Raw genomic sequence first — 27,754 nt, 5'->3', positions numbered from 1 at the left:
AATCATTGTGGGGTAAGATTTTCTGCTGGGGACTGATCTGTATCCATCAGTGTATGTCATAAAATAAAAATGTTTGGGCAACATCTGCCCGAGCCACAGTTAACCGCTCCCACTGCGAAGCCAGGCCAACTCACAGTCAGTCTCCCAACTTAGTGAATGGCTCAAGGACTGACTGACTGACTGATTGACTAAAGGACCAACTCACTGGTTGACTGAGTCCAGCTGGGAGGGTGGAGTTCTCCTCCTACAGAAGCTGTTTCTGCCTCCATTGATTAGGAAGCCAATTCTTCAAATCTCTAAATGAGGGATGGTACATTCAGAATATTTTCTGTGTTGTACTGAGTCCAAACTGCTGGACCTCCTAACGTAATGACATGTCAGTGTAACTTAGAAGAATTGGCATAAGGATGCACTTGCCCAAGTTCTCAATTTACCAGCTAATGTATTGAGTGCTTGTCTAACCTTGAAATAGAATAAAGAACTGTAAAGATTTTTTTTAATTTTTTTTTACTCCCTGTCAGCTACAAGTGTAAGTGAATGCCATTTGCTTTTAAAAATAAAGGAGAAAGTGTTAGATGTATTGTTCTGTTTCTGCTGTGGATCCTTTTGAAGCAGAGCTGCTGGAGGACGCTCTACTTCACTGGATATTTTTAGTGTAAGAGGAGCTGTTCTCTCCCTTCTTACAACAAGGACAAGAATCATAATTTCTGTCAGTATCTGTACCCACAAATTGCATTACAGCAGTGTGCATCACCCAAGAGCAAATCCTATAGTCCACACAATGGGTTACAGCTGCAAGGTTCTTTTATAAATGTAGCTGGAAAAAAACAAGTTGATGTAACTGTGAATGTCTCTCATTTTAGACTCTGGGTCTAATGCTTTTTTTAATCGTAATCAACAAGCACTGCTTGACTACCAGCCCATTAGTTAAAATAGTACTGTGCAAACCTCTTATAACAGCTTGTTCATAGTAATCATGCTGAACTTAAAATAGCAAGGGTCAGTGCAGCTTTATCATGCTGTCCATTGATTGCTATGTCCTGCATGAGCAATGATTAATTCATTTATGAAACATGTGGAGGAAATGATAAGGGTTAGATGAAAGCCTTTGACTTATTAATTATTTGAATTGCATTCAGATTGGTGCAGTGACTTTCTTTCTGCATGGAAATGGGCGAAAGGACACCTTGATACAAAATTTGATATAGTCTCTGCAAGACATGTAAACCTAGTGTACTACTGTATTGTTGAGCTATATATTCCTTCAAAGAATAGAGCAAATATGCCCCACCCATCATTCTTTTGGCATTCCTTGAGTATTTAATTTTTTTTGCATCAGTGTACCATATTAGCTTCAGCTGAACAAAGGGTGTCTCTGTGGCTCCATGTGATTTTCAGATGAATAACCTGGGGCTATTAAAGCAACAATATGCATCATATCTTACTGTGGAAAGGGTCTCAGTTGTTTTGCAACAGCAAGAAGTGGCCGCTCGAGATCCTTATTGGTGCTACTTTTGTTTCTTTAATGTCTGTTTCATATGGACATCAGAATCTCTGGTTTTCTTGTCTGCTACAGCATAGAAGTCACACAGCCAGCACAGGAAGTTTCACAATTTCAGCTTACTACAGCGACCATGTCTCTAGTCGCCTAATGCCAGTGGTTGGGGTAGGGTATTTTGTAATCGGTGCATGAAGGTATATAAGTGCAGTGGAGGTAGGTTAAAAACCATAACTCATGCTGCTCTCCAGTGGTCACTTGCCAAGAAGTCTTTATTGTTTTTAGTGTTGGAGAGTAACTGGTTATATGTAATAGAGTAATTGAATTATAAAATTAATGTACCCTGGTTCTTCCATATCTTACATATTGTGTGGAAGTGTGGGGAAATGCATATAAAAATACAACTAATCCATTAGTCACAGTACAGAAACGAGCACTGCGTATTATTCACAGGGCTGGTTATCTAGATCATACTCACAAATTCTTTCTTCAGGCAAAGTTACTTAAATTCCAGGATCTGGTTGTATAAAGCTTTTACTAAACTTTTACCGGCAAATTTACAAACTAGATTTGAAATTCGAGAAAAGGTTTATAATGTGAGAGGCTTTGGAGAATTCAAATTACCCAGAACTCGAACAACCCGTAAAGGTTTTCGTGTGTCTGTATGGGGTGTGAAAATCTGGAACAGTCTGAGTTTACAATTGAAACAATGCAAAAATATTCGATTGATAGATTTAAATTTCTCTACAAACAGTTGGTCTGGTCACAGTATACTCAATGATGGTTTTTAGTGTGCTCTGTAATGTCTGTTCTCTTACCATTGCTGGTATGGATTCCAAAAAAAAAAAAGTGTGCGCATGTATGTACATATATCTACATGTGTGTGTAGATATATATGCATGTATATGTATATGTGTTTGTTACTTGTAGTTATTACTGCCTGTTACCTGTGGTAATGCAATTTATAATTTATATATTCTGTATTCAGTTATGAAGGCTCTAATTGTTGTTTGCGAGCTGCTGTTTAGATGCTTGTATGTGCCCGGGGCTGTTGATGGATCTGTATGCAATGATGGGCGTAGCTGCGGGAAGTTTATTGTTTTTTTTGTTGCTGAGTGAGTATAGGGGTGGGATTTAATAAGTTTTCTTTGTCCCACTCCTTTTTCAGGCAATTTTTGTTTTTTGTTTTGTGCATTTTATGTTCAATATAGGTATTTGTTGTGCCTGAAAATGAACGAATGAATGAATGAATGTAGCTGTAATCAGATACTGTAAGAAGGCATGTAATTATAGTTGCTAATCAAAATCATCTGTAATTTCTTTAGTGAGGTGCTTCTATGCAGAAATTCATTCTGTTGCTTTACATCTTTTTGGGACATACTTCAGTGTTTATACATGAAACATTGGATGGCTTACAAAGAGCTTCCAGAATGTACTTTTCTTTTCTTTCTTTTCTGTTGTTTGAATTTGCAACACCTCATCTGCCTGCTCAACACAAAGTAAGTCTGCTATCCCTAAGCCCAGCTGGCCACGCTAAATTCAGTAGCCATGTCATCTAACAAGAAAATGTCTTCCAATGTTTTCTCTTTGACTTTTGAAAACTTCTCCCATATTAACTTTATTAATGTATAAAGCATATAAAGGTTGGCAAACCTGAAGAGCAAATCCTGCAGTGTATGCAGGAATTTCCTACTTTGTTGTAAAGTTTGTTGGAAAACAAATCAAAAAGTAATTATGATATAAGATTGTATATAATAAACGGGGTGGCTCAAGTGGTATAGCGTGTTGTCTACCAACTGGACAGTCAGTGAATGGATCCCTGACTTCTCCAGTCTGCATGCAGAAGCATGCAAAGCACCCTAGATAGCAGACCTGAGTTACTCCCAATGGATCAAACAGAGTGCGAACAATGGAATGTGTGTTTGAATGGGTGAATGAGACAGCTGTAGAAAGAGCTTTGAGTGCTCAACTGAGTAGAAAGACACTATACAAGGGCTAGTCCATTTAAATTAAATAACCTTTCATAAGGATCTTTTACAACTTTTGTCATTATGTTAACTGATTTGTCCTCTGATTGCTTGTTTTTCACCAGTGTACCGGCTAGCTTTAGCTGACTTTACAGTGCTAACTTTAGTGAATACCATAGTGTATATACATATTTGGAGTAGCCTGATAGCTACATTTTCAAGAGAAGGTGAAAAATGAAACGCTATCTTTTGAATATTGCCTATTTTAAAAAGTCTGCACTGTGTTTGTTGTAAATGAAGTCATAATAAAGATGTACAGTATTTATGGTGGCTGATTATTGCCTGTTTTCTTTGTAACACATCTGAGCTTGGTTGCTCTCAGTTTGTGGAGCTAAATATAAATTTAGTTTGTGAATTGCTGAGATATAGAATTTAACTCCATAGCTGATTAAAAAGGCCCTCTCTTGCCATTACATGCCCTGCTGTTGAACTTTCCGTGCTCCAGATGGTATCCAGAGGCATACAGTGGACATGAAGGGAACTGACCTTGCTTTCAGTCAGGCAGGGATAAAAGGCTGATGTTTTGCTGAGTGTCAATGCAGGATGTAAAGAGGTGGCAGAGGAGGTGGGGTGTGGAGCGGTTTAGCCAGTTAACATTTTCTCATTGCACATATGCTTTAATGCTGCTGTTTGAACAGTCCTGAGAACTGCTGAAGTCGGGAATTACTCTCAGCTCTCCATTCATACAACATCTACCTTTCAAAATAATAATACACCATGGGCTGAAGATAATAATGCATACTATATAGCTACACTACCTGCTGTTTTACTGACGGCTTCGCTCCAGAGTTACATTCACTTGCATTCCAGCTTGTTAAAATCTAATTGTTGGTCTTTACAATAGCAGTGCTTAGTTTAGAGTTGCCCTGTAATCTACCTTTTATCCCAGAGTGGCTGTTTTTTATGCTCACAGTAATAGCTGCTGATTGTGTAAGTAGAATAAGAGTGGTTTGCATCTGCATGCCTATTTCTGTGACTTTTCTACAAATGCAGCAGAAAAAAATTCAAAGAAATAATTTCGGTCTTTCCAGTGTTGTAAGTTGCAGTGGAGTGACCTTGAAACTCCTGTTGCACTGTGTGGAAATATTTTATACTCAAAGAAAAAGCTATTGTAAATGAATAAAATATATATTTATTTATCATTGTGCCACTGTTTTTTTTTTTTTGTTTCTTTTTCAGAAGGTTTTGTCAACCTAAAGCAATCATTTCAGAGAGCAATGTGCCGTAGTGTTACGTTATCCTTCAAGGATTGTCATTCGCACTTCTTTTAAGCCTCATTCTGCGTCAGGTTTTTCATTTTGTTTGGAAGCATTTATAAAATCAGGTCTGATTAGGCCCAATATTGTTTTCTGTCTAGCCACCTCCTCAGTTGTTCTGTGACAGACTTGTGCAATAATCCAAGCAGTTGTAGCTCTCAGGTTCTGCTCTGCTGCTGGTGTTACAGTCAGTCATTAGAGCTGTATCCTCTCCAGATGGCTCCTGACTTCCATCATCTCTATTGAATTGTACACGTTCAGACTCCCCAGCAAGCTGCTCTTTGGCCATTTTCATGTCTTAATATTTGCAGGAGCAAACAAACCTAATCTAATGCAGGACTCTGCTGATGGACTAGTGATGGTCAAGGGAGATGAAATTACAGAAATGTTTGTCTACCGTGCTGTTTTAGTGAGCGTGATAAAATACAAGAATATGAGGTTGAACAGAGAGGCACACACAGTCTTGATAAAAAAGGAAAGTATATCCTCCTTAAATTCTAAGGTTTTATGTACCAGGACACATATAAGTATGGTCTGGTCCTTAGTGGGTCTTGGAATTAGATAAATACAACTTCAGATGACCCATGACATATTACACTGTGTCATTATTATACAATCTAAACCAAAATTCAGGAGCAGTCCATGCACATCCTTACTGCTGAGAATAAATAGGAATTTAAAGGGTTAAGTAGCAGCCAGGTGCTGTTAATCAGATCCACATCATTAAGTAATTATCAGCGTCGCCACAACTGTAAGAGCAGATGTTTTGGCATTTTGCTTACTGCAGCATTCAGGAGTGGATTAACACAATGACAAGGAGGAAAAACATCAGCGGTGATCTTATAGAATCAATTGCTGCCCATCAGTCTGAGAAGGGTTATAAGACCATCTCAAAACAATTTGAAGTGAATTATTCTACAATCAGAAAAATTATTCGTGGGAAAAGTCAAATTCCAGACCTCAGCCTGATTGAAATTCTGTGGCGAGATTTTAGAAGAGCTCTGCATAAATGAATGGCTGCAGACCTCCATGAACTGAAACAATGTTGCAAAGAAGAATGAGCCAAAATTCCTCCACAATGATGTGCAAGACTTATTAAGTAATTTAAAAAATAATTAGTTCAAGTTACTGCTGCTAAAGGTGATTCTACAAGTTACTGAATCATGAGGTGCACTTATTTTTTTACACAATGCATTTCCATTTTGCCTTAATGTTAGTTAAACAAACGATGACAGTGTGATATGTCAGGCGTTGTTCGTCTCAGGCTGCACTGACCTAATTTTAAGGCCTCGTAAAATCCAGGATGAGTTTTCACTGACAGAGGGTGTGCTTTCTTTTCACCATGACTGTGAGTTTTGTCTCATCTTTTCTCGAAAGCAGAACTGAAGAAGTGTTGAATGCTTTCGAGTGTTTGCATGAGGATCTAAGTGAAAAATTTTCTCTCACACTACTGTAAGCTCAGGGATTATCATTATCCTTCTGGATTTCATCATGTGGTTTCGGCACTACTTACTCTCTGATGTCACCGATGCTACTGACAACTTACTAAAGCGACTGTTTCTGCAGACCCAGTCTCCACAAAGTATTTGTCATCACAGGTAACTGTTGCTTTTTGGATGAGACGGCCTCTGTTTTGAGAAACGTCCACAAAAATGCAAACATTTTCTGCTCCCTCCTTATATTTAGCGTGTGGTGGGAGATGCCACGGAGCCTGCTGTATCGTCAGTCTGGGGGTCTCTTGCTGCTTGTCTGGAAGAGTGTATCTGTGGAAGTGCTGGATGACAAAAACTCAGTGGGACTTCTCTACCAGCCTGCATAGAGGAGAGCTCATGCGGCGCCATTACCCCTTCTTCTTTGTGCTCATCTTTTCCACTTTGTTTGAAGAAAAACTCGTAGAAGGAAAGGAGCTATTGGAGAGGAACTCACGTCTATGACAGAGGCTCCATCACAGACGGTCTCATTCATGCCATCATTATAGAAAATTTACTTCGCAGACTTTCTCTGCTTCGACTCAAAGGGGGACTGTGGCTCAGCACAAAAAAACTCATTGTTTCCGAGTGTGGCTGAAGTCTGAATCCTGTCAGTGTGAAGACTTGAACTTTTGCCTTTATATTCAACCATGGAATAAAATACTAAAAATTCTTTTGGTGTCACAGTACATTTTAGAACATATAATCAAAAAAAACATCAGATAGTCAAGTGTTAATTCAGAGCATAAATGTGTCTCTTTTTGATTTTCAGCTAAATATCTGGATATATAATATTTAGATCAGCAGTATGAATGTCTCCAGGTTTAAATGGATTTATCAGGCCATTGCCGATAAACTACCCAGGCTATAGGTCGTTTTATTTTTTCATTCATCTCTATGTAAAATTGAAGGTCAAGGAAAGCTGGAGGAACTCAGTCTCTTTCCTTTTTTTGCACACGCCTAAGAATACCAGAATTGACTCACCCTAATAGCAGTAAATGATAAGACACCCACTGATTTGTCTCACACTGAAGTCTTCTTCCGGAGGAGAGTGCGAACAGGGAGAAGTGAGAATAATGATGCAGGGGTGGGGGGTGTTTTGACTTGTCTCCGTTATTCTTGCCAATTAGAGAGATTTGCACTTCTTTTCCCCGCACTCTTCTCCTGAAAGGTTATGTTTCTTGCCTTAGTTCAGCTAATTTTACATATACTGCAATCAGGCAGAAGCTCTTCTTGGGGTAACACTTTAATATCAGAACAACTCAGAAATGATGAGCTGCTAAGGCAGAGCACAATGCACATTCAATTCCAGGTAAAAATGCCCCCGCAGGAGGTAATTGTGAGGATTTGTTCTGCGCCTTTAGGTGTTCTATTCGGCCCCTGAGATTTCCTTTTCACAGTTTTGACCTGAGTGTTGTTGGAGAGCGCGTTTTAATAATGACCTGTTGACATAGACGCAAACACATTGGAGCATTGATATGACTTCACAATCTCTCCTTCTGTGTCTTCCAGGAGTATAGGTCGGTCGCAAGGCCGTTATACTACCCACCAAGATGGTGGCCTTATCGTTGAAGATTTGCGTGCGCCAGTGCAATGTGGTGAAGACGATGCAGTTTGAACCATCCACCCCTGTGTATGATGCCTGCAGAATCATCAGAGAGAGAGTCCCTGAAGCCCAGACAGGACAAGGTTGGAGGATGATTGGTGAAGCCGAGTTACATAATGGAACTTTATGGGCTTCTACATTTGTATTCTCTGTTGCTTTTTCTGTTTCAGCCTCGGATTATGGCCTCTTCCTGTCTGACGATGATCCCAGGAAAGGAATCTGGCTCGAGTCTGGAAGAACCCTGGATTACTACATGCTGCGAAACGGAGTAAGATTTAGTCATATAGTCCTGGGTGGAGAACTGTCAGTGTCAGTTATGGGTTCTTAAAGTGATCTATATTTTCTAGTGGAAGCCGAGACACTTATTCCTCCCAGCTTGCTGGAAGCGGCAGTTTACGGCTGAGGATGATTAGTAGGGCTGTGGATGTCATCGTGTTTCCTTTGCTGTTTTCTCAGGATGTCTTGGAGTATAAGAAGAAACAAAGGCCACAGAAGATCAAGATGCTGGATGGTGCCATTAAAACTATCATGGTGGATGACTCAAAAACAGTTGGCGAGCTGCTCGTCACCATATGCAGTAGAATAGGTTTGTGTCTGTGCTATGAGTTCGGTGAAGATTAATCATGTCATGCCACCACCCAAAGCTTAAATTATTCATCTTCTGTTTTATTTTTAGTCAAAGGCATACCACTGACTTCATCTTCAGCTACATTAGGAGACTATGTTATCATGTGCTGTTTAGTTTGTATTTGAAAAGCATATTTGTCTATGCTTGATAAAGTCCTAATGGTGTTTTGCTTAGACCAATGTGGACATGATTCATCGGGATAAAACAAGCTTGTTTCTAATCAGCGACTTAAGTATTCTTCCTAATGCCCAGAAAATGCTGTCACTCTTTGTCATAGAGGTGTTCCCTAAGCTGTATATTTCAATTACAATGAGCTGCTCCCATGCCTAATTGGGTGAGGAAGAGAGGGATGTGTGTCTGGCAGATAGCTTTATTGGAAAATGTTTATTTAGAGTAGGGCTTTCTGCTTGGCTTCTTCTCCTCTTCAGCTTCAATTTTACTTTGCTGGCTCTATACCAGCTTTCCTGAACTTCTGTTTCAAAGCAAAGAGAAATGGATAAAAAGAGAGTTGCAACAGTATTGCAGTGATGCTTTTCTCTGTCGTGATTATTGAACCACTTACTTGAAGCATTTCCACCTCCTAAAAAAAACTCCCTGGCTAACTTTTCAGGAATCACCAACTATGAGGAATACTCCCTCATTCAAGAGGTGCCAGAGGATAAGAAGGAGGATGGGATGGGGACACTGAAGAAAGACAGGACCCTGCTGCTGAGAGATGAAAGGAAGATGGAAAAGCTCAAAGCAAAACTTCACACAGATGACGACTGTGAGTGCAAGCTTGAAAAAGCCAAAATGCTACTGGAATCTTGATGGCTTTACGGCAGCCATCTGACTCAACACCATCATATGGACGTGTACTTTATCACTCGAATCAAATTTATTGCATTGACATATGAAAGTTAATTAATTTTGTGTTATCTTTTTCCCCCAGAGGACACCAAAAATGTTTTTGCAAATGTATAAATCAACCTTCAACTAGCTTTCGTCTCAGCAGAAAATAATGCAAATGAGACTCTTCACGGCCCGTCAGGATTTTCACTTCCCAGTATTAAATTTGGTAGATTTTTTTGTCAAAGCTGACGGGTCTGCAGTTCTCAAAATCCCTGGTTAATTTCACTATTACCATCCTCCTCTAGTAACATCTTTGTAAAACTGAATGCCTGTTCATTTTGATGTATTTAGTAATGGAGCATGTGTATTGATTGGGCAGTGAACTGGCTGGACCACAGCAGGACATTCAGAGAACAGGGGGTGGAGGAAAGTGAGACTCTACTGCTCAGGCGCAAGTTCTTCTATTCAGACCAGAATGTGGATTCACGGGATCCTGTTCAGCTAAACCTGCTCTATGTTCAGGTAAACCTGTTACACACATCTTTATAATAAGATAGCAAAAGAGAGAACAATAAGAGAGAGACCCGAACCCCCCCCCCCCAATGTAAGGCCCATAATAACCAAGCATATGAAATATTTCAGACACAGGACCCAATAACTGTGTCGTCTTTGTGCCTGTAACTTCTGACCAGGCCCCGACAGACTGAAATGTGGTTAGCTTAGATGTGGTCCCGACAGGTTTGACTTGTTTCTTCGCTCTTACAATACAACAGCACAACAACACGGAAAGTTTGATCACCGGATGATGAAAGTAATATTTTTGTTTGGCTAATGTCTGCGGCAGAAAAAGTTATAAATAGTAGTAGGACAGAGTTATTCAGAACTTTCTGTTTGCTTGGCATTGCTCACAATGCATAATGAATACGGTCTGATAGAGCTCTATCCATCCATTCACTTTCTTCCACTTATCCAATTCATTTAAGGCAGGCTGGAGCCTATCCCAGCTGTCGTAGGGCAAAAGCCAAGGTGCATGTTGGACAGGTCGCTACTCTGTCACAAAGCTAACACAGATAGATAACCACTCATATTCACACCTACAGCCAATTTAGAATTGCCAGTTAACGAAACCAGGAGAACAAGCAGACTCCCAACCCTCCCAGTACAGTGGCTGGCAAAAGTATTCGGCCCCCTTGAACTTTTCCACATTTTGTCACATTACAGTCACAGACATGAATCAATTTTATTGGAATTCCACGTGAAAGACCAATACATAGTGGTGTACACGTGAGAAGTGGAATGAATGGCCCAGGATGTGAGTGGGCGTTAAGGCGTCTGGGGAGGGAACTCAAAAATGTGGTGTATGCTGTACAGTGCAGCGAGGAATGCCCAGACCTCTACATTGGAGAGACCAAACAGCCACTTCACAAGCGCATGGCACAACACAGAAGAGCCACCTCCACAGGACAAGACTCAGCTGTCCATCTGCATCTTAAGGATAAAGGACACTCTTTCGAGGATGCCAATGTTCACATTTTGGACAGAGAGGACAGATGGTTTGAAAGAGGAGTGAAAGAGCCATCTATGTCCACTGTGAGCGACCATCTTTGAACAGAGGCGGGGGTTTACGACACCAACTCTCTGCCATCTATAATCCAGTTTTGAGTTCCCTTCCCAGACGCCTTAACGCCCACTCACATCCTGGGCCATCTGACCTCAGGAATTCGCATGATAAGGTGGGCCCAGGTTTCACAATGAGCTCACCCGAAACTCTGGCTGATTGGGACCCACGCCCAGTTTCCCACCTTGGCTCAGGCTATTAGAGGATCATCAGGGGGTCCTTTTGTCCCTCTTTGGGGGGATACTCCCACTAGGTTTAAATCTGGGACTCCCCACCATTTGACCTTAGAACTGAAGAAGCTTCTCGGATGAGAGGTGAAACGTCTTCAAGCAACTTAAAGAAGTCCAGACACTTTTCTTTGCAAGCTCCTTTGACTACGATGACCTGGATGACTGAGAACCTTCACAGACAATGAAAATCATACATGATTCCAAATATTTTTTACAAATAAAAAACTGAAAAGTGGGGTGTGCGTAATTATTCAGCCCCCTGAGTCAATACTTTGTAGAACCACCTTTTGATGCAATTACAGCTGCCAGTCTTTTAGGGTATGTCTCTACCAGCTTTGCACATGTAGAGACTGAAATCCTTGCTTCTTTGCAAAACAGCTCCAGCTCAGTCAGATTAGATGGACAGCGTTTTCAGATCTTGCCACAGATTCTCGATTGGATTTAGATCTGGACTTTGACTGGGCCATTCTAACTCATGGATATGTTTTGACTTAAACCATTTCATTGTTGCCCTGGCTTTATGTTTAGGGTCGTTGTCCTGCTGGAAGGTGAACCTCCGCCCCAGTCTCAAGTTTTTTGCAGACTCCAAGAGGTTTTCTTCCAAGATTGCCCTGTATTTGGCTCCATCCATCTTCCCATCAACTCTGACCAGCTTCCCTGTCCCTGTTGAAGAGAAGCACCCCCAGAGCATGATGCCGCCACCACTATATTTGACAGTGGGGATGGTGTGCTCAGAGTGATGTGCAGTGTTAGTTTTCCGCCACACATAGCGTTTTGCATTTTGGCCAAAAAGTTCCATTTTGGTCTCATCTGACCAGAGCACCTTCTTCCACATGTTTGCTGTGTCCCCCACATGGCTTGTGGCAAACTGCAAACGAGACTTCTTATGGTTTTCTGTTAACAATGGCTTTCTTCTTGCCACTCTTCCATAAAGGCCAACTTTGTGCAGTGCACGACTAATAGTTGTCCTATGGACAGATTCCCCCACTTGAGCTGTAGATCTCTGCAGCTCGTCCAGGTGGACGGCCTTGTCTTGGTAGGTTTACAGTTGTGCCATACTCCCTCCATTTCTGAATGATCGCTTGAACAGTGCTCCGTGGGATGTTCAAGGCTTGGGAAATCTTTTTGTAGCCTAAGCCTGCTTTAAATTTCTCAATAACTTTATCCCTGACCTGTCTGATGTGTTCTTTGGACTTCATGGTGTTGTTGCTCCCAATATTCTCTTAGACAACCTCTGAGGCCGTCACAGGGCAGCTGTATTTGTACTGACATTAGATTACACACAAGTGCACTCTATTTAGTCATTAGCACTCATCAGGCAATGTCTATGGGCAACTGACTGCACTCAGACCAAAGGGGGCTGAATAATTACGCACACCCCACTTTGCAGTTATTTATTTGTAAAAAATGTTTGGAATCATGTCTGATTTTTTTTTTCCCACTTCTCACGTGTACACCACTTTGTGTTGGTCTTTCACGTGGAATTCCAATAAAATTGATTCATGTTTGTGGCTGTAATGTGACAAAATGTGGAAAAGTTCAAGGGGGCCGAATACTTTTGCAAGCCACTGTATATTCAAACCCAAGACCTTCTTGAGAACACAGTGCTAACCACTGCAGCACTGTAGTGCCCCCTATGAAATGTAACATTCATGGGATTAAAAAACTGGAGAGATGTGATTAAGGCAGTATAGCTCAAGTTTGAGATTTTTTACAGTATTTTAAACTAATAAAATACCTTTCTTTTTCTATCAGGGACACTACAAACCACTTTATGGGATGAGCCATTTAGGTTTCACACATTAGACAAGCAACAGCATGTTGTACATGCTACATAATTATACACCTAACATTTGCATACCACTGGAGTGCAGTGGCTAGCACTTTCGCCTAAATGCAAGTACATTACACATCATGTGTTGTCGACAGAAGTCATGTGTTAATTCCTTAAGCAACCGTTCATCCGTTACAAGAATGATAAGGTTTTATGTGCAAATTTCGGTTTTCCTGTCAGACCAAAACAAACAAAATGAGATTAGCATTGTTTGGTTTATTTTAATTCTAAAGATTAGGTGTACATTTGCTAAATATGAAATAAACTGTAGCCCTTTTTGCACAAAGAAATTATTATTTATTTAACTCCCTTCACTCCTGTTTACTGAGGGACTGCGCTGCAAGCCTCTGGACAAAATGCCGCCAATTTCCGTACAATGGAATTAATAGGACGTGAAGCAGCTCGGGGAATGGCTCTGGCATCAGCATGCATGTACGCTGATGCTAAATGCTTTCACTGATGAGAGCAACGAGCGTAAATCAAAAGCAGAGTATTCGCACACAGTATAAAACAAAACAGGGAATTAAAAGAAGCTAAAATGCTCCATTAAGCTGAATGGAACTACAGAGCCTGTCAGGGTTTGTCACTACAAACAAGGCTTTTATTAAAAATCCACTATTTCTATGAAATATTGATTATTGCAGCTTTAAATCACCTTTTAATTGTAAACAAATAACAAATAAACATGTTTTTCTATATACAGACATGTACTCCAGAAACACATCACTAGCCAGTAGGGAGGAAATCCCCCCACTGACATCTGGAGATGAACAGCAGGGTGTGGAGTGCCCAGACAAACACACATACTGTACAGATGTACCCTCTGAGATTGAGGGAGAGCTCGAGAGTAGTGTTAACACTAGGAAGGCCCAGGCTTCTACCTTTCTACCTTTAAAACCCGCCACCAGCCAAATGGCTGGTAGGCTTTTAGCTAAGCTTTAGCTTCAGGCAAGTGGAAGCTAAATTGGCTAGTCATTCATATGTAAATTGGGTTGTTACCTGGGAATTCTGGAGGGAGGGGAGTGGGGGTGTGTGGATGAGGGGGTGGGGGAGCTGCTAAAAGCGGTGAGCTTCCTTTTGTTTCATCTTGATGCATTCTCAATCATCCAGGGAAACAAATCTCCAAAAGTCACCAACTTGGAGTGTTTCAGTTTGCCATCTTAGGGAGAAATCAACACACATGGGTGTATGTCCTTTGTTGCTGAGATTTATTGATAAAAACAGTACAAAAATCAACCATTTGTACACATTTTTACAAATAATTATAAAAAGTGAGTGAGTACATTTCAACATTTTCAGCAATCACTCACAATCCTGGCACTGCCATGGTATCTGTAGTCTGCATTTACCTTGGCTTGGCTTCCTGATCAATTGTCCACTACCAAAAGGAAGCCAAGCCCTGTGATCACACCTTGTTTTGTTGTAAAGGGTGGCAGGGCTTGGCTTCCTTTTGGTAGTGGAGCATTGATCAGTCGTCCATTGTGGCATCAATGTGATCACACCTTGTTTTGTTGTAAAGGGTGGCAGGGCTTGGCTTCCTTTTGGTAGTGGAGCATTGATCAGGAAGCCAAGCCCTATATATATGATACAATCTCACTACACTTAGCCTAATCCTTCATTGCCCTGAAGAATTCTGTGGTGTATGGACCTCCTCTCCAAGGAAAGAAAATGCAGAGAAGACTCACCACTCAGCAGGCCTTGGAAATGATCCTGAGGGAAGTCGACCCTTGTGACTCGGATGGAGAAGACCTACAAGTTCAGCCGGATTCGGACTCAGAGCTGTCTGATCAGTCTTCCGGTTAGTTGCATTTCATGTTATTTCCTATTTCATTTCAAATAAGTAAGTGGATGTAGTTTGTAAGTAAGATATTTCAGACATTATTCTGATACAGAGGAGGAGATACTGGACCTTCCCATTGCTCACAATTTGAATTTGTTCACACTGCAGATGAGGAGACTGCTTCTGCACCTAAAAAGAGAGCTTGTTTGGGGACTGAGACAGCGAAAGATGGCACAGTGTGGCGTGAAGAACAGGTGGGGACCTGTCTCCCTTTCACCCCAATAGAAGCGTACGCACTACCAAAAGGAAGCCAAGCCCTGCCACCCTTTACAACAAAACAAGGTGTGATCACATTGATGCCACAATGGACGACTGATCAATGCTCCACTACCAAAAGGAAGCCAAGCCCTGCCACCCTTTACAACAAAACAAGGTGTGATCACATTGATGCCACAATGGACGACTGATCAATGCTCCACTACCAAAAGGAAGCCAAGCCCTGCCACCCTTTACAACAAAACAAGGTGTGATCACAGGGCTTGGCTTCCTTTTGGTAGTGGACAATTGATCAGGAAGCCAAGCCAAGGTAAATGCAGACTACAGATACCATGGCAGTGCCAGGATTGTGAGTGATTGCTGAAAATGTTGAAATGTACTCACTCACTTTTTATAATTATTTGTAAAAATGTGTACAAATGGTTGATTTTTTGTACTGTTTTTATCAATAAATCTCAGCAACAAAGGACATACACCCATGTGTGTTGATTTCTCCCTAAGATGGCAAACTGAAACACTCCAAGTTGGTGACTTTTGGAGATTTGTTTCCCTGGATGATTGAGAATGCATCAAGATGAAACAAAAGGAAGCTCACCGCTTTTAGCAGCTCCCCCACCCCCTCATCCACACACCCCCACTCCCCTCCCTCCAGAATTCCCAGGTAACAACCCAATTTACATATGAATGACTAGCCAATTTAGCTTCCACTTGCCTGAAGCTAAAGCTTAGCTAAAAGCCTACCAGCCATTTTGCTGCTCTCCGGGTTTTAAAGGTAGAAAAGCCAAATGGCTGGGCTCTGGGCCTTCCTAGTGTTAATGCATTGGATGCTCCCCCTCACAAAAATGCATAATCTCTGAAAGCAGCAGAGATGTATATCGCAGCTGAAATGTATCTATACATATATAGTTATTTATATTTGACTCTCCCGTCTTTTCAGTTCCTCCTTCCTTGGAAGTTCTTGAATATGTTCAGAATTGACATCCTGCCATCCACCCTCTCTGTCTGCTACAGATGCTCTCCTCCCTTCTATCTGTCTGTTCCTGTTGTTGCCTCTATTTTTTTGTACCCTCCATTTCCTTATTTTGCAGTTTCTCTGTCTCCACTCCCTTTCCATCGCTTACACATTCTGACAGTCGCATACATCCCCACCCTGTTACCCTGGCACACATTACAACACTGTGTGTATCATGCTCTCCTCTCAACACAGGCTCATATTTCCTTTCACAATAACAACTCCGCCCCCTGCTCTTGCCCTCCCCCGTCTATCTTTCCCGCGTTCTCTCTCTCTCTCACACACACACACACACACACACACACACACACACACACACACACACACACACACACACACACACACACACACAGACGCGCGCACGCACTTGGCTCGGCACAAGGCAGGAGCTCTAATTTGTCATTGTGTTAAAAAGACCGAACACAGCCAGAAGAGTGGATCATACCACAGGCTGCTCTTGCTCTTTCTCAGTGTTCCTTTTTGAATTTTTTTAGCCTACAAATGTTCCTCTTCGCCCTCTGTCATTCATAATTCCAGCAATTCTTAGAAACTCTGTACTATTATTGTGTAACTGTTCATGTAGTTCATGACATCATTGCTGGTCACTATTTGACAGGACCCTCCTGCATATTTGCAGTGATCTCATATATGTATTCATGATTTTAAGCTTACATGATTTCAAACTCAAACACCCTATTATGCCCACACACACACGCGCGCGCACACGCACTCTCACACAAACATTAATGAAAGCTCTGCCAGTAAAAGAGTAATCTTCTTTACCACTTGACCGCTCCCTTTGTATTTATCCTAAAACCAGCATAAATCTCCATAGCAATAGTATCACCCACTGAGTTTTGCTTTTACATTTAACCCTTGATCACTTAATCAGATGTATTACATGTGTCAAAAGTTGGCATATTTCAGCACAGGGTCAGGTTAAGAATTTGTCTTCAGGACTTGATATTCTACAGGATGTAACACAGTTATAATGCTGATATTTTAGGGGTCAATTCAACCTTTACCGCACAATACATATAGAAAGAGAAGAGGAAAAAGGAATCCATTATTTTTAACTGGTTTTAATATTTCAGTCAAGCACTGCTATTTGACTATATACCTTTGCCATCATTTATTTTTGGGGCTATGTGTGCTGTCTGCTCTGCTTGGCCAGAGTGGAACAGTTGACCTCAGCGTTGTTGCCTCAGGCTGTATGTGTCACAGCTTCTGATGTCTTGTGCTTCACTAAAACCAGTTCTTGTATCACTTACCATATCTGCTTCGAGAAATTCGGGGTCTGTCTTCACTCTGTTGCCTTTTTACAAATATGGTATAATATTTATCCGACTGGTTCTGTGCCTAATGTGACCATTACCGGTAATCTGAAATCAGCCACTGTCAATTAATTCTTTATCAATGGTCAGCTCTTACAGAAAGTATAAAACTAGTAATGAAATGCATAAAAATCAGCTTCATTCATAATTCGCCATCACTAGCTCACATGCAGCTGTGTGCCTGTCAATTTCCAGTAATGCACGTACACAATGAAACGACTACAGGCTAAACAGCATGCTGTATTTACATTGAATACAGTGACACCAGATATTTACCTCACTATACAAGTTATATTATCCAACAGTAATATTCTGATTGATGATTATTTGAGAGTCGAGCCATCATTTCTGAGCCAAAACAGCAATTGAGGATGAACCCACTTTGGTTTCTGGCTGAGTGACAGCTGTTACATTTACTCTGCTGAATATTTGACTCCCTTATCTCATTGCGTTGAGGAACAGTGAAGAGCATACTTTGGATTTGCAGTCAACCTTCACTTTCATTTAAGTAAGGGTTTAGTATCCACTGATATGAAACCCCATTAAGTTTTTCTAAATCAGATTTTGTTTAAAGAAAAATTAAATAAAAACATAAATGAAATACCATGTGCATGCCACAGCTGTTCTAAATTAACAGCAAAAAATAATTAGCAAGATTATTTTTTATGTTTCTTTAACGGTTAATCAACCAGAATGCGCAACGTCTAATGAAATGTATATTTTTAATGCTAAAATATAATTATGGTTGTTATGAATGAATTTTCAAATTTACCGTTTTACAAAATAGCAGAAAAAACTGTAAAGCATCTTATTATTTTCTAATTAATTACTTATTTTAGTTGTTTAATGTTACGCTTGATTAATTTCTGACTTATCAGACAACTCCAGTGTACATACCCACTCAAAATTAGGTATAAAAACATGAATTTGTTATTTACTTAATAAATACCAGTACACACACACACATGGATGGATGGATGAACTATGCTTTACACATTGTAATACCTCTCCATGATCGTCTGGTGCAATTGCCACCTAAATATTTTTTCTAAATACTTGTGAACCAACTGGTCGAAGGAAAACTCGGTGTACAGTGAACAGTGTGTAGCGGAGTGAATGGCATGTGTGAGGGCTAATTTTAGAGTGTCTTCTGTGTCCAGCAAGAGCTTATGTACTCCACAGTGAATTGCACTTGGGAAAAGACTTGATTGTGAGTAGAGGAGATTGTTGTTCTCATTACAGCAGTGAGCTGCTGCTTAGTGTTTCATTGATGTAATGGGACGTAAGAATGTATCAAGTCCACGCTGTGTACTGATATGCTAATGCTAAGAGCATGGATGGAGGCCTCTCAGCTTTGCGGCGATTAAATTTGCTACAGTGAACTCGAAAGAGAGAGAGCAGGGGGCAAAGCTGACTGCCCCCTGGAGCACACAGGTACAAGCATTATACAGAAAGGCTTCTGCTTCTGTGTCACCCTAAAAGGTATACATATTATAAAGAGCCTGAAAATGTATTGAATCATAAATGACATCTCAGTAGCACCAAACAGACATAAGGGTTAAAAAAAAATCCTTCATTAGATTGCTTAACACCATACTGAGGACCATTCTGTGATGCAGACGGGTACTGTGAAAAACTGGTGCATTTTTGCGATATCCTTTCCTTTTTAATAACACATAACTGAGTGTGATGACAAATACTCGAAACTGTTACATTTGAAAGCCGCCAGAATTGCTTTCATTGTCACAAACAAATTTTATTTGGCTCCCCTGTGTGCCTTAGTCTGAGATATGATGTATATTCTCTAGAAATGCACTTAGTCACTTAGAAGACTTCATTCTTGATGCTACAGTGCACGCAAAGCGCACAATGAATTGTTCATTGGAGAGCTCTGTTTGGGTGAATTGTGGAGCATTCCCGTGTCTTCGTGGTCTATTTCCTGGATGTGTGTTACTGCCTTACACTTATCCACCCATACCTCTTTTCATGTCTCCTCCAGGCTAGAGATGATATATTGAATGGATCCCACCCTGTCTCCTTTGATAAAGCATGTGAGTTTGCGGGGATCCAGGCTCAGATCCAGTTCGGACCCCACGTGGAGCACAAGCACAAGCCTGGATTCCTGGAGTAAGTTTTTATTATGAAGAAGATGCCTTGATACGAAGATTCAGAATACTTGTTTAGCACATGCTGTACTTTTATACACAGGCTTATTTCAGCTGTATGGTAGCTATTCCCTTCCATCAGTAATGGTTGTTACTTCAGGGATTTCCTCCCATGGAAAGCTCAGGGGTGATGTCAGCTGTTACAACTGTTTCCTGATATGTAGGCAGTAAGGCAAAAATGACCTCATAATTAGAGGTATGTTAGAAAAAGGAAATGCCTGTAGCTGAAACCAGTTAAAATGTCATTTGTCTCCGTAGCCTGAAGGAGTTCCTACCTAAAGAGTATATCAAGCAGAGAGGGGCCGAGAAGAAAATATTCCAAGTATGTACATTACACTTCTCAAATGCAGCATGCAAAAAGTGTAGTGTGTTCTCTGTTGAGGTGTAAAATACTTACATAACAGCCAGTACATGACATTTCAAGCATATTTACATATGTACTGATAGGTTTAAGTTGGAAATGTAACTGTTGTTTTCCAGGAACATAAAAACTGTGGAGAGATGTCTGAGATAGAAGGAAAAGTAAAGTATGTGAAGCTTGCTAGGTCCCTCCAGACATATGGAGTGTCCTTCTTTCTCGTGAAGGTAAGCGTTAGCAGGCTTTTTTCCCCCCCAAAAAATACATTTTTATACAATTAAAATAAAAATATCCTCACCTTCTCACAAAATAAGGTTAATTGTAATTGGGTCTTTCATAAGTTACAGTTGATGAGGGATTGTTATACCTTTTAGATTTAACTTATTTAAGTAAAGCTTTAAATAATCTGGCTAAACTGGTGTATTTGTTTCTTTCCCCGTTGTTACTAAATGTGCTAGTAAAAAATGCAGTCCAGCGATATGAAACTAAAACCTAAAACAAATGTTAATTTAATGATACAGGCATGCAATGCTTTTGTTCTAAAGAGTGGCAGCTACGACCAGAAAGCTGCCCCAATATGCAGAGTGTTGTCACACAGGAATGAGAGCTTGCTGAAAACACCAAAAAGCCCCATTATCACAACAAATCAGAGTCAGAATCGGAGTGGAAGCGTGTGCGCTTGGAGTTCAGCGCTGTGAAATACTTGTGACAATAGCAATTCTGCTCTGTTCTGCTTTGGCAAACACAAAAGTGGAATGGAAGTGCAGCATGTGAATGGGATAAAGTTGCAGCAGGTATTATTAAAGCTCTCTGACAGCGGCCCATTTGGCTACGGACTTGCAGGAAAGAGGGAAAAGAGTGAATGTGCAGTTGTCTGCTGGGGTCTTAATGGACGATAAATGGAATGTTTGGCCCCATAGTTAAAGTACACTGCAGGGTTCAAATTATCTTTGTGTGCATGGAAGAGTGCATGTGCATCTATGTGTGCGAGCGCTGTCTGTGCTCGATGAGGAGATGTAGTGATGGAGGTTTCAAGACTCTTAAATAATTCACTCCAGCTGCACTCTGCTCTTGACGCTTGCAAGGGCAAAAGCATAGGCCTGGCTTTGTTGGAGCATTTAATGTAACCTTCCATTTCTCACCTATGAGTGTCTAATCACTGCAGGTTTTAGGGCGAAAAGCTTTGTTTTACTGTAAGTATGTGTGTGTGTCACGTGGGGGAAAAGTAAGAAGCATATTTTCCCTAACCGATAACCATCAAGTTTGAAATGATATTATACTTTCCACTTGAGATTAGAATACCACACTTCCTGCTTGAATGCGGCCTTGGTAATTATAACATTGAGGTGGCATACCCTAAAACAATGGAAGTTTTTAATAAACCTTTGCACAAAGATATCATGATCACTGGGATAATGTTATCTGTCCTTGTGTTTAAGAGCAGTGAGCTTGAAAAGCTCTTCTACTTATTGGCCTTTGTGTGGTTCTCAGGGCTTTTCATTTTGACCCTGTGATAAAAACAACAAAAGGATTGGACACATTAAACATGAGCAGTCTGCACTCCCCGTCTCTGCTCACTGCTAATTTTTGTTTTGTCCTTCCTATTCCCCTTGGAGGGGAGCCAAGTGTAGGCTTGGCGTCTCAAGTGAGCTGTAATAGATTTTCAGTGGGCAGATAGTGGTGGGGCAGTGGAGCTGGTCAGACAGAGAGCTGGTGGAATAGCATGTTGCTGTGCCGACAGTCTGTGGAGACCCTGCTCAATAAAGCAGCAGTTAAACAAGACTGAACTCTGCTGGGTCACTTCGCAGCTGCCCTTCTCCTCCTCCAAGTGGGGCTTCAAGCCACAGACACAGCCATGTGTATTACGGCAGCATCGGGAGAACGGAACAATGATCTTGCATTTGCGCCTTGAATGAATCATCTGTGTAGGTGTTTAAGCACTGACATAAATGTCGTCTGATGTTTTCTTACTTGACAGGAAAAGATGAAGGGTAAAAATAAGCTGGTCCCGCGGCTGTTGGGGATAACCAAAGAGTCAGTGATGCGGGTGGATGAGAAGACGAAGGACGTGGTGCAGGAATGGCCACTGACAACAGTCAAGAGATGGGCAGCCTCCCCTAAGAGTTTCACCTTGGTACTGTGTCCTCAGCTCCACTTAGAGTGTGCTGTTATATACACTTCTAGTCCTATGCATTATTTGTATGCAGAGTGTGATACATACAACTCTTTGCTCTTGCCCCCATTTTTCTTCACTTTCCAATACAAACAGAATCCTAAAAATTGTAGAGACCTCAGACTGCAATATTGAATGGTTTTTGGCATTGCTAGCCGGCTATTTCTTCTGACTTAACAATAGATACCCGGGGGGAGACTGTGTTTGAATGTTTTATTTATCTGAAACCTTTTTCAATTTTCTTTACCAGCTGTTGGCTGTTTTCTTTCTGTACTGGAAAGGGTCTACTCCATTTAAAGATTAATAGATTATGCAAAGTACTCTGAGGTATATTTGCCAACATTGATTTAAACTAAGAATACTCGCCCACGTGTTTCTGTGGAACGCTTTGAAGTGAGCAGTTTTCAGATTCACTACATCTCATTTTTAATCAGCTCTTTGGAGAAATCGGATGCTCCGTGGAAGCATGTCACTTTTTTTTTTCATTAAGAGCAGAAATGAGGAAGGTACTGCCATGTTTATTCAGCCCCAGTAAGGGTTTTTTGTTTGTTTTTTTTTAATCTATGCACAGATAGTAAGGGTTTTATCACGAATAGAGTATTTCTGCAGTCTTGGGTAGATGTTACTATAAAATAATTTCAAATGACTAACTTGTCTTGCCCTGAATCTTTGGACTCTTCCTTGCATTACGAAGGATTTTGGAGAGTACCAGGAAAGCTACTACTCTGTCCAGACTACAGAGGGAGAGCAGATATCCCAACTCATTGCTGGTTATATTGACATCATTCTTAAAAAGGCAAGTAGTTGAAAATAAAATAAAAACACATATCTATCTGAATCAATATGAGATACATCCACCTCTTCACATATTCGGCCCACGGTATTCACTGGTGTCTGTTAAACTTCGCTCTGCAGAAGCAGAGTAAGGATCGTTTTGGCCTTGAGGGGGATGAGGAATCCACCATGCTGGAGGAATCAGTTTCCCCTAAGAAGTGAGTAGTATCTAGTGTATAAAAATGCTGACCATTGTGATTCTCTTCACACAGTCTAGTTATTCATGAATTTAAAGCTTACTGTTTAATTGTGCATGTAATTACATTTCTGCCTGCCCAGCAGTGTACTCCCCAAGAGACATGATGTTAGAATTAAACACAAAAAACAGCACTTTATACCTGAGACAATAACATTAATGCTCTTCTCGATACCCCAGAATACAATTTGTTAAATGGGTAGTTGTGTGATTTTTATAAAAGCTGCCTCAGGGTAAAGCTACTAGAATATAATTTTATTTTGGAAAAAAACGTTGCATCATTTGGAGGTCAAGATATCACACCGGTAAAAAAGAAAAAGAAAAAAAGAAACAGCTTGCTAGAAGCTGTTTTAGTCAGGTATTTTTTTCCTATTTGGTTTCTGTCTGTCCAGATTTTCCAGTGTAGCTCAGTGACTGATGGAAATCGAGGTAAAGCAGCTGGACTAGGGCTCTGTCACACAGAATCTGGAAATTTGTTATCACTGGAAATCCACATGGCTGTCAGTGAAACCGCTCTGGCAGAATGGGGCATCATATTCCTGCTGCTTGTGGACCAATTGACTCATGTTGTGGTTCTCAGTACAAAAACATAATTGCTGCCTCTCAAAACAAGCCGTAATTAACTGGTGGAGTCAGGAGCATCTGTTGAGTTAGGCATGAAAACACTTTTTTTTGTACAGTATTTCTTCTGACGTTGCCTGCGTACTGTGGGAGCAGTTGTTGGTGCGTGATAATTGTTTTAATTATAATTCTGTCATTTTTGTCATTTCAGTTAGAAACAGTCACATTATCATTTTGAAGAGTTATTTAAAAAGATCCTCCTGAGTAATACAAGGGAAAAGTTTACTCTAAAATGCCTACATATGCAAGTAATTTAGTTTTTAAATTTTGTCTAGACGTACACGTAAATTTATGTGATAGAAGATCAGATTAAAAGCCTGACAGATGAGAAGATAAACATATACGCCCTATGATCTTGGCATGAAACTGGACAAAGACCAAAGGTAAACAAATACAGAGACAAAGGCTGACTATTCAGAGATGAGACAATGAGTGTGTAACACTCTTACAGTACTAACGAACAGGAATATAAATAGCAAAACTCACAAGCAGAAAGAACATCATTAACCTCCTAGGACCTGGCGTCCAAATATGCGGACATCACATTTTGGGTTGTCTGGACCACAATACTACATTTTGCTCTGATATCCACTTACAAGGACATTATACTGCCACTGTTCGAATGAAATTTATAAACGAATGTCCTCATATGTGGATATCAGGCCCTTTACAAAATGGAGTAAAAAGATAATTCTTTGTTTTTACACAATCATCAGGTCCCAATCAGCCCAAATAGCAAAGAAAAATTAAAAATGCATGCCATGAAAGAGTTCGGGTCTTCGGAGGTGAAACTAAGAAGACTAAATGTTAGAACTAGAACCTAAATCATTTCACCAGATCAGAAAATAAAGTGGGCGTTAAGGCGTCTGGGAAAGGATCTCAAAACTGGATTATAGATGGCAGACAGTTGGTGTCGTAAACCCCCGCCTCTGTTCAAAGATGGTCGCTCACAGTGGACGTAAATGGCTTCTTTCACTCCTCTTTCAAACCATCTGTCCTCTCTGTCCAAAATGTGAACATTGGCATCCTCGAAAGAGTGACCTTTGTCCTTTAGATGCAGATGAACTGCTGAGTCTTGTCCCGTGGAGGTGGCTCTTCTATGTTGTGCCATGCGCTTGTGAAGTGGCTGTTTCTTCTTTCTTCTTCGTTCAGAAATTTGTTTGAAATGATGATCTTTAAATATGCAGTTGTTTAGAAACGGGTCCAAAAGGCCTTCCCAACTTAGAAATCTACAATTCTTCCTCTTCACAAAAAACACTTCAAAGAAACCATTTGAAGGCCAAAGTTACTATGACATTCATGCCCATGATGAGTGTAAGTAACCTTCTGACCACAACAGCATGTACAAGTATATAATGTGCATAGGGAACAGCTGTGGCTTGGGAAACAGTGTGGGTTGGCCACTAATCATATGGTCGGTGTTTTGATCCAAACCTCAGTGCTCCTAATGTAGGTGAATGGGTGAATGTGGCTTCTAGTATGAAGTACATTGAGTGGTCAATTAGACTGAAAAATGTTACAAATATGCGGTCTATTTACAATACATAAAGTTAATGTTTTGGTGTGATTAATTATAAAATTCTTCTTACTGCTTTCTATTTCTTTTTATTTTTTAATAAGGTCCACAATTTTGCAGCAGCAGTTCAATCGGGTAGGCCGTGTGGAGCACGGCTCGGTAGCCCTTCCAGGTATAATTCGGTCTGGGTCTATAGGCGGGCCTGACACTTTCAATATGGGTACTATGCCCTCTGCTCAGCAGCAAATCACCACAGGGCAAATGCACAGAGGACACATGCCTCCACTGGTGAGTAAGCGCTGACAAACATGCTGGTCTGTTTTTTCTTTTCTTTTTTGCTTTGATTCAGATAGTAACTGAAACTGTAGCTTCCAACCTGTGGGCCATTTAGGAAAAAATGTGCGACCTAAAGAAATCTGATCAAGAAAGTTTCACAATCTTGCAATCAGACTCCTTTTGTTAGGCCATTTGCAAACACTGTGTCTGTGTTGTTTGTTGCTGTCAGAGTCTAGCCCAGCAGGCCCTGATGGGGACCATCAACAGCAGTATGCAGGCTGTGCAGCAGGCCCAGGCTGACCTGGGACATGTCGATAATCTGCCTCCACTGGGCCATGACTTGGTGAGCCATATTACAACCAGTTACTTCAGTTGTGGAAAATATTTCAGAACAGTTGCACCATGCATAGATGGTGCACTCTACCACATTCCCACAATCCTAGCAATCCCTTGAGTTGTGCTTTTCTAACACTCGAGATTGTGTGCTTTCTGATATTACAACCTCTGGATTTGCAAAGCAAAGATGGCTTAAAAAGAATCAAGCATTCTAATCACATCAAAGTCCATCAAATATCTCAAATATAATTAGGATGTAGGACTGACTGTAAATGTGGAGGCTGTATTTAATGCTTGAGTGTTTCCAAAGCCATAGGTGTTGTACTAGCCTAGTCCTTTAATCCTGTGAAAGAAAGCTGATATGAGCTGAAAATCACACACTACGATGAATGCCAATAGCTCTCATTTTCCTCCACCAAAAGGCATCCAGGGTTTGGGTTCAGAACAAAGTGGATGAATCCAAACATGAAATCCACTCTCAGGTTGATGCCATCACTGCTGGAACAGCATCTGTGGTCAATCTCACTGCAGGTGAGTGCCTGGGAAAATGCTAAATAACTAAAAAAAGAAAAAACAAGGGATGGCATATGTTATTATTTTCTGGTTTTATTAATTTCTATATATGAGCTTTGGTTTCTGAAGTCTGCACTGGGCATAGTGCAAATGGTGTAAATCAATATGTTTTCCAAGTCGGCGTTACTGAGATGGTATTAAAACTAAAATGTATGTCTCAATTTTGCCTCAAAAATATTTCTATGATTCATAAATCTTGAACTTGTTGTCCTGAAGCTGAGTTTACTGCCAGTGTCTCTTTCAGCGCCTCATGATTTTTGGCGCAATGCCAGTCAGGTTCCAGCCAGCCTTTTGCTTGGTTTTAATCTTACCTTGCCATCTGTTTGGTTGCACGTATGCTAGCTTCTCTGTCTAATACAAAGCGTTTTTGTCAGCGTGCTCATCTTCCATTTCAAATGGGTTCAAGCTACAGCACTGGCACTGATGTGCTTGTTGCAGCATGTGAAACACAAGCTTCTCCGTGGCTTAGCAAAATTAAGGTGGCAACAGCATAACATATTAAGATGCACAGCAGAGATGTAACCCGATTAGCTTGTAATGATGGCTATCCATCCTCTGCAGGTGAGCCGACAGAAACTGACTACACAGCAGTGGGCTGCGCCATCACCACCATCTCCTCCAACCTGACGGAAATGTCTAAGGGTGTTAAGTTGCTTGCGGCATTAATGGACGATGAGGTGGGCAGTGGACACAAGCTCATGGGTGCTGCCAGGATGCTGGCAGGAGCTGTGTCAGATCTGCTCAGATCTGTTGAGCCCGCAGCCGCAGAGGTGAGGCACCTGCTGATTATTGTAGTGATTTGGACCTCATCCTTATCTGTAATCGCAGTAGTCACAAAGGCACACACAGTTTTGAACTGCATTTTTTTTTAATCTGTGTCCCAGCAAAGATGTATTACAGAAGGTTTTACGGGGATGATTTTTTTTGATCCTAAATTCTGTTTGGATAATTCATGGGAGCCTCTGTGAGAGCAAGCCAAGCCTGTGTAATGAATGTGATGATGTCATTCCCATACAGCCCAGGCAGACGGTGCTGACGGCAGCAGGAAGCATTGGACAAGCCAGCGGGGACCTGCTCCGTCACATGGGGGAGGGCGAGACTGATGAGAAGTTCCAGGTTGGACGCCACCCCCTCACTGTTTCTATGACACTGCTGGCCAAACAGGAAGGCACACACATTTTCTGAACTCTCTTTAAAAATGTCAATACAAACTTATGTAATCACCTCAGACTTTATTATTAGACCCTCACTTTATGTGGATTTGAAACAAAGTGTCAGAAGGAGAGCTTTTAGTAGTAAAGTGGCAA

The 27,754-nt window shown here is 40.9% G+C and overlaps 1 protein-coding gene across 3 annotated transcripts in view; it reads left to right on the top strand.

Moving 5' to 3' along the window:
- The window catches only part of tln2b (talin 2b), a 96,650-nt gene that overhangs the window by 33,164 nt on the left and 35,732 nt on the right, over window positions 1–27,754 (top strand). For all 3 annotated transcript variants that reach the window (XM_085412220.1, XM_085412219.1, XM_085412218.1), the window contains exons 2-17: window positions 7,763–7,939; window positions 8,027–8,124; window positions 8,313–8,442; window positions 9,095–9,250; window positions 9,695–9,837; window positions 19,399–19,526; window positions 19,823–19,886; window positions 20,045–20,149; window positions 21,901–22,056; window positions 22,790–22,891; window positions 23,011–23,087; window positions 25,367–25,550; window positions 25,768–25,881; window positions 26,297–26,405; window positions 27,009–27,217; window positions 27,465–27,563. In XM_085412220.1, the coding sequence (XP_085268346.1) occupies window positions 7,804–7,939; window positions 8,027–8,124; window positions 8,313–8,442; window positions 9,095–9,250; window positions 9,695–9,837; window positions 19,399–19,526; window positions 19,823–19,886; window positions 20,045–20,149; window positions 21,901–22,056; window positions 22,790–22,891; window positions 23,011–23,087; window positions 25,367–25,550; window positions 25,768–25,881; window positions 26,297–26,405; window positions 27,009–27,217; window positions 27,465–27,563 (2,010 nt within the window). In that variant the 5' untranslated portion in view covers window positions 7,763–7,803. The remainder of the gene's footprint in view (window positions 1–7,762; window positions 7,940–8,026; window positions 8,125–8,312; window positions 8,443–9,094; window positions 9,251–9,694; window positions 9,838–19,398; window positions 19,527–19,822; window positions 19,887–20,044; window positions 20,150–21,900; window positions 22,057–22,789; window positions 22,892–23,010; window positions 23,088–25,366; window positions 25,551–25,767; window positions 25,882–26,296; window positions 26,406–27,008; window positions 27,218–27,464; window positions 27,564–27,754) is intronic.

This window comes from Rhamphochromis longiceps, linkage group LG7 (assembly GCF_057381845.1).
Source record: "Rhamphochromis longiceps isolate RC_006_pf linkage group LG7, R_longiceps_female_GT1.1, whole genome shotgun sequence".
Lineage (NCBI taxonomy): Eukaryota > Metazoa > Chordata > Actinopteri > Cichliformes > Cichlidae > Rhamphochromis > Rhamphochromis longiceps.
This window is presented reverse-complemented; position numbering and strand designations above follow the sequence as displayed.